The following is a 7,694-nucleotide window of genomic DNA, read 5'->3' as shown; positions in this document are numbered from 1 at the left end:
AAAGAAAAGACAGGAGCACTGAACTTCTATAATGTAAAAAGAAGACACCACCCAAACATAGAAATAGAACTTAGGGACAGAGTTCTTGAAAGTGTTGACAGCACAAAATTTCTGGGACTCTGGCTCCAGAACAACACAAAACGGGAGCCACACATTGAATATTTGCAAAGAAAACTAAGCAAAACCTGTTACATGATATGGATCTTTAAAACTTGTTGCAGCAAAGCCAGCCTGTTATATGTATACTACTCCTATGTGCATTCTGAAATAAAATATGGCATAATCTTCTGGAGCAATACAACAACAAATATTAAACTGTTCAGGATGCAAAAGAGAATACTAGGAATTATTGAAGAGGTCAGCAATACGAAATCATGCAGACCCATATTCAAAAACCTGTCAGTTCTTCCTCTTCCTTGCATTTTTATCTACGAAACATCAGTTTTCATCAAACAATATATTGATAGACACCCAGATATCTTATTAAATAATGAAGGTATAAATGCACACAATACAAGGCAAAAATCTGACCTTCATATGAAACAGGTAAGAACATCATGTGCCAAAAAGGCACACTACATACAGGGATAAAGATTTTCAATAATCTACCTAACCATATTAAATCAGCAAGTAAACTCTGTGGTTTTAAGGCTGAAGTAAAGGCATATTTAATTGATCATTGCTTTTACAGTCTGACAGAATACATAAAAGCCAAACAACAAAAATAAAGATGAATTATGAATATTCCACTTTATATGTTGCCTGTAATGTTTGTTCTTTGCTAAATTACTTTAATATCTAGTCCTTAGGGATGCAATACAAACTGTATTTTATCTTGTAAATACCTAACCATGTCCAATATCCTTGTATATATTCTATACATGTAGGATTTGGAGGACTAAAAAAATAAAATAAGGATTTAAGATTTAAAGATCAGAGACTAATTCACTGTAAGGTAAGCTGTTATGAAGTACAACTTTTTATTTGGGATGGAAGACGTAACTAGCGTGAAAAACATGTTGTTGTTGCTGTGGCTTATCAAAGGAGTGAATTATAAAGTAGTTAAAGTTGATTTGATTTAACTGTAGAATAAGACTGTCTAAGCAGAGGCTATGAGATGCAGCAGATGGCTTTGGCTTAAAATAATATGTTATACCTTAATCTTTCCATCTCATGAATGATGTCTGTGATGTTTAAAAAAGGAATTTTCTTTTTAGTTTTGATGACATCTGACTCAACTTCTGTACTTGGAATTTTTGTTATCTGTGCATCTACTGTGTGCTAGGCTGAATGCAACATATCTGCAGAACTGACAGTGGATGGTGATATTACGGTGCTGATTGCTTGATTTGATTTGATTCTTTTTCGTGTTCCATAGGTCCAACTGTGTTGGATTCACATGGACGTGGAACGAGTCAGTTTTTTACAAATACAATCTGATAAACTTATAGAACATACAGAAATTTGGGTACATAATTATATAAAAATTTATACAGTAAATTCTTTGGGCAGCAATACAGAAAAAGAAAATACATATTTTCTTAGAATCATTAAAGCACCACAGAAAACAGATACAGAGCACACACAGATACAGAGCTCAGGTTACATAACATTCTTAATGGCATTATGTCAACTTGTATTATAGAATACTAAAATTTTACAATTTATTTAGTTAAAAATTCATCTAGACTGTAAAAAGCTTTTTCTAGCAGCAATATTGTTAGTGCTTTCTTAAACTTACTTTTGTTATGAATCTCTGTCTTTATTTAAGGAGGAAGAGCATTGAAGAGTTTTGCTCCAGTGTAGTGGAAACCCTTTTCGCCAAGCTCGAATTTCTGTGCTCATTGTGTATGTCATTCTTCCTCGGTGTGTTATGCTCATGATAATTACTGTTTGGTTGAAATATCTCTATATTTTTACAAACAAAACACATGAGAGAAAAAAATATATTGGCATGTAATTGTATATATTTTAAGTTTTCGAAAGCTACTTCTACACGAGTCTCTTTGCCCCAATCCACATATAATTCTTAAAGCTCGCTTCTGTGCAATGAACACTTTCCTTGCTAATGGCTGGTTGCCTCAAAAAATAATTCCGTACTCAATGAGAGAATGAAAATAGCCATAGTATGCCACTTTTGCAGTGTTAGGTTCAACACATGTGGTGACAACCTGTAAAGCATAGGTAGCAGAGCTAAGCCTCTTACAGAGATCAATAATATGTGAAGACCAGTTCATTTTCTTGTCAATGTGCACTCCAAGAAATTTTGTAGCTTCCATTCTTTCTATTGGTTGATTACCACATGTCACACTTATCTCTCTCTCTTTTTTCTGTTTTTGTACAGAATTGAATAAAGGTAGTCTTACTGGAATTTAATGAGTGACCATTCACCTTGAACCAATTAACTATATCTGAGAGTATGTGATTAATGATTTCCTCAAGATTGTTGTCTGTTCTACTACACATAAAAATTGTGGTATCATCAGCAAATAATGTAAATTTACACGGCAGGCTTGTACATGATGCTAGCTCATTTATAAAAATCAGGAATAATAGTGGTCCAAGAATTGAGCCCTGAGGCACTCCACATGTAATGGAACTCCATTCAGAAGCTGAGGAAGCGTCACATACTCCACCTGAGCTATTCAAGACAACTTTTTGTTTTCTGTCTTGGAAGTACGACTGTAGCCAATTGCCTGCAACACCACTCATTCCTACTAATTTTGCTTTTTGCTAGAGAATCTGGTGATCAACACAGTCAAACGCTTTGGATAAATCACAGTAGACACCAAGTGCTAGCATTTTTTCATTAAGGGTTTCTAGGACTTCATTTGCAAGTGCATAGACTGTGTCTTCTGTTGAATGGCCCCTTTGAAAGCCAAATTGGCTCTTGCTGAGAACTCCATTCTTCATGAGATGATCAGTAATTCTTACATGTATTAGCTTTTCTAGAATTTTGGAGAAAGCTGTCAGCAAAGAGATAGCTCAATAGTTAGTTAGTTCAGCTTTATCGCCCTTTTTGTACAGGGGCTTCACAATGGCATACTTAAGTCTACTGGGAGCAACACCTTTCTGAAGGGAAGCATTGAAAATGTGACAGAGAATGTCCCTTATCCACACGCATGAATATTTCAATAAATTACTAGATATATCATCAACCCCTGCAGAGTTCTTACTTTTTAGAGATATTATGATTTTTTTAATTTCTTCTACAGTGACAGGATTAAGGTGCATTTCTGAAATTGTGCTTGTATATACTGCTTGACAGAGAGTTACAGCTTCATCAACATTGGGCTTGCAATCAATCTGTTGAGTTACTGATAGGAAGTGTTTATTAAAAATCTCAGCCACCGTTTTGGGGTTATCTGCTAGGGTACCTTCATATCTAATTTTATTTACATCTTCTTTGCTTGTTGTATCTCTTCCTGTTTCTTTTTTTTTACAATGCTCCAAATTGTTTTTAGTGAGGCCTTTGCTACAGCGAGCAATTATGCCATGTGTCTGACATCCCACCTAGGAGATATGCTCCAGCCCATGGACACCAAGAGTGGGAAACATTGCTGTTGACACCTGTATGAAATAAAATGAGTCATGGCTTGACAGTTATGATGTACAAGATAAAGCAGTGTAAACAACTGTTAAATGCAATGTATGCATTGTAATGGTATATGCAAATGTATTGCAAAGAAGAAGAGTTCAAGATCACTGAGCAGTAGCTTATTTTCTAAGAAATATTTCAGGCTTGCACAGGCACTGCAATGGAGGGATAGGAGTTTGAAGCCAAGATACCCAGGGGCCGGTTACTTCTCCAACTGGTTTCCAGAGCAAGAAGGTAAAATTGGTTTTCCACAGTGACCATAAACTATACACACAAAGAGACCATACAGACATTTGTTACGTTACAGCTGCTACAGAATTCCCTGATTATTTAAAATGTTGTGATGCTCTAAGGCCTGAACTTTGACCCTCGGCTATAGCAGGCAATATTCTTACTGACTGTGTTACCTGTCTACAGCAAAGACAGATGTTCAGCACTTCTGAAATGCATTCTTAACTCCATACACTTGAACTGCCTTTTAAGTGCCATTCACTCAATTGATCTACTGCAAGTAGCACATGCTCAGATAACACTTCCCAGATAACTCTCAGTATCTTTGTGACCATTTTGAGTATTGTTATTGTAAGCAGTACAACTGAATGTAAAAAAATACATTTAGAGACAAACTAAACTGTTGTGCATCCCCAACCTACCAATGTATACACAGAATATACACAAAGGGGAATGTGATCATGTCAGAAGAGTAATGAGAATCATCTGTATAAGCTACAACAGACACTAAAGAGGAGCTGGTGAAGAGCAAGGTGAGTGAAGGGTGGTGGGCTGCCATGTTTTCAGAATGACCAGCTCTGAAAGTGAACTCTCAGCACCAGGTTATTTTGATGTTATATCCTCCTGAGACCTGGCGACAACTGTCATGATTTTTTTGGAAACAGATATTCTGTACCTGTTAAACAGAAGGTAGTGAAATAAGATTCGCAAAAAATTTTCTTTTTTTCTTTTAAATTCATGGTTTTCTGAAGTGTCCATTACAATGGACACTGGGTCTTGGAGACATGTAAGTAAACATTAGAAAAGAAGTAAAGTGTCCATTACAATGGACACTGGGTCTTGGAGACGTATAAGTAAACATTAGAAAGAAAGTTGAAAATGTAAAAAAAGTACTTTATTTTTAGTTTATTGAACAAAATACAGTCTTATTATGCAGATATAACTTGAATCACACACTGATTATTAATTTAAAATAATTAATATAAATTTAAAAAGTAAAATAAATGACAAATTTTGACAGTTTTATTTCTGATGATACTCAGAGAAACAGTTTTTCTGTGATGTCAGACAGAGGAAAACTGAACAACCTTTGCACCTTATTTTGATTTTCTTAGTGCAGCCACTGTTCTTACACCTCATGCTATTTTTCAACCCTGTCATTTCTGGTAAATGGGTTACAGAAGGTGAAGGTGATTGTGGCGGCAGTAATCTTCGCCTTTTAGGAGTTGACTCCTCATCATCTTCATCAGAATGTTGTTCCTCTTGGCCCCTTAACAAATGCTCAGCAATTCTAATTTTGAAATCCAGGTACTGCAGGATATTCTTCTTTGGCTCATCGTTCTTAATTCTGTCACTTCTGTACTGAATCCAGCTATTTGCAATTCCCAGATCTATGAAGTGAAAAATAGTTTTTAAGGTCCACTTTTTGGTTCTGGTGCAGATCCTGTAAAAACTCATCATTCTGTTAATCAGGTCTATGCCACCCATATTTTTATTGTAGCAGCTGATTACTGCTGGATGGGGAACCTGAATGTATCTCCGATCTTTTTTCGACCACCTTTTACATTGATCCATAGGGTTCTTCCCAACCTTCGTCGATGCAGTTATGACTGGCTTTTGGTCATACCATTTTACAATAGAAATGAGTTTGTCTTTTCTCACTGTCTGGTCAACAGACCCACGTCCTTGATTTGCAAGAATCTTGTCTGCTGTCAGATGGACTGCTCTGGGTATTCTTGACTTCATGATTGTTCCAGTGGCAGGCAAGTTTTTTTCAGCCAATGATTCCAGTAACGGAACAGAGGTAAAATACCTATCAAAAAACACATGTGTTCTTCTGGAAGGCTCTGGCAAAGCTGAGGCCCCTATTCCTTGTTTTAATTGTTGACCAATAGCTTCTGGGAATGTTCCTTTACCCTGATAAATCTCAAAGTCAAGACTAGTCCTGAAGGAGCAGCCAACACAAAATTTTTGAGCCCTTCAGGATTTGGCTTTCCCCTGACAAATTGTTTTATTGCACATGCTCCAGTAAACGGGATCATTTGTTCATCCACTGCCACTTCAGGAGATCGAGGTAAACTGAGGCATGCTCTCTTTACACGTTCTAAAAGTGGTCTTATTTTCCACAACTTATCTTTCCTTCTAGTTTCCTCTGTTACAGCATTATCGTCTGTCACCTTCAAATTACTTCTAATGGTGAAGTATCGGTCTCGAGTCATAATTTCAGTAATGCTAATAACTCTTGTTGTTTTACCCCAGTACATCCTAACTCTAGGGTATCTCAAACAAGACATTAGTATTGTTGCTCCAATAAATACCCGCAATTCCTTGGCAGACAGCTTTAAAGACCTTCCAGTCTGCTGTAAATATCTCATATTGGTAAGTTCAGAAGTATCCTTAAAAAAGGCCAAGTCAAAGTATTGCTGAAAGTAGTCCATGATCTGATTCTCATTATGTTCTGCAACTTCCGTGGGCGAGAAGGTAACCTGGAGTCCCTCAAACCTGAAATTTGGAAACAAAGCATCAAGGAAAGATCGAAAATATCAGGAATAATAGAAAATTGTTTACAAGAAGGTATCTCACTTACCTTTCGCATTTCTCCCAAAACATCCTGCGATTCTGGGAAGAGCTCTCGTCATCATCAGAATTATCAGTGCAGCTGCTACTCTGTTCACTTGGGGAAGGAACATTCGATTGTTGCACAGCATCATCTGCCAGATCAAAATCACCATCCTCCTCCTCACTAATCTCAAGATCTGACACGTCTCCATTCAAAAGAAGTTCTAAAATTTCTTCGGAACTGAGCTTTGATGTGTATCCTTTAAGAAAATGATTGTTTTAACATAGAGCCTACTTTCCTTACAGGAAATAATGATAGTAGTGCATCACATAATGTCATTGAGCAACAGTCACAACACGAAATGTATTGGAAATTAGCGAAGGTAATCACCATTAATTCCTACGAAATAGTGCTCAGAAATGTGGCCGCAAGTCCCAGCGTCCACTATAGTGGACATTACTGTTTTGCAACAATAACTTATGGAAATACACAGTACTACCAAACCTTATTGCACAGAAAGGTCGTATAAGCACCATTTATAGATACTGTCTACAATAGGTCCTTTTTTTCATCAAATAAGTTTCGAAAAAAACACAATAATGACGGGGAACTCACCTGCCATCGTAACACGTCGTAAACAAAGCTGTTACTTGGCGCCAAGTGATCGCAGTGACTGTTTCTCCCGCCAGATGGCTGCAGCATACAATCCATTCAAATGTGCCACAGGTATTACAACGGAAAATGCAGAATCTCTGACAGCAGGACAGGAAACTCGATGTCCATTATAATGGACATCAGGTCTCAGGAGGATATGGGAGAAAGTGTATCATTTTGTCGATTCTGATTTTTGTGCGAAATGTTCAGCACATCACACAGTCACTAAACCACATTTAATTGACATTGGCATTATGCAGGAAATCTTGCATCAGCATAAGAAAATACAACATAGTTGAATGCAAAACTGAAATCTGTGACCTAAAAGCCATTTCATAATTTGTAGTATCATTCATTTGCCTCATTTATGACTTGTCATTGTTTCTATTGTGTTAGAATTAGATGATCACAGTCATAATTTTCTTCATTGTACAAATCATGTTTGATTAGTATTTTTGATACCGCCTTATGATTCCTTCAGTTTGGATATTCTGAACTGGTTATCAGAATAAACACATACACACTAAAAATTAAACTGCAGTTGCTGCCTTTAAATTATGACACAGCTGTCTTCTCCAGAAGGAGATCTGGCAAAGACAGATGTTACCACATTTTCCAGTTGTCCAGTGCTTCAACTCTCAACCCCCTGAA

General features: G+C 36.7%; 1 protein-coding gene across 1 annotated transcript; it reads right to left on the bottom strand.

Annotated features, from left to right (window-relative positions):
• Positions 1-5,706: 5,706 nt before the first annotated feature.
• Positions 5,707-7,011, bottom strand: LOC124550644 (piggyBac transposable element-derived protein 3-like). The gene is made up of 3 exons (XM_047125368.1): positions 7,005-7,011; positions 6,417-6,648; positions 5,707-6,331 (listed from the first exon to the last, which is right to left on the bottom strand). Exons 1-3 carry the CDS (start codon positions 7,009-7,011, stop codon positions 5,707-5,709), a joined length of 864 nt encoding a protein of 287 aa, XP_046981324.1.
• Positions 7,012-7,694: the final 683 nt, after the last annotated feature.

Source organism: Schistocerca americana, chromosome 9 (assembly GCF_021461395.2).
Source record: "Schistocerca americana isolate TAMUIC-IGC-003095 chromosome 9, iqSchAmer2.1, whole genome shotgun sequence".
NCBI lineage: Eukaryota > Metazoa > Arthropoda > Insecta > Orthoptera > Acrididae > Schistocerca > Schistocerca americana.
The sequence above is the reverse complement of the archived record's forward strand: the minus strand, read 5'-3'. Positions and strand labels throughout refer to the sequence as shown.

What these genes read in the sequence shown, in the direction of transcription:
- LOC124550644 (XM_047125368.1), bottom strand. An exon ending in TTTTGGGAGAAATGCGAAAG is followed by an intron (nt 6,332 to 6,416) that starts GTAAGTGAGATA and finishes TCCAAATTTCAG; the next exon opens with GTTTGAGGGACTCCAGGTTA.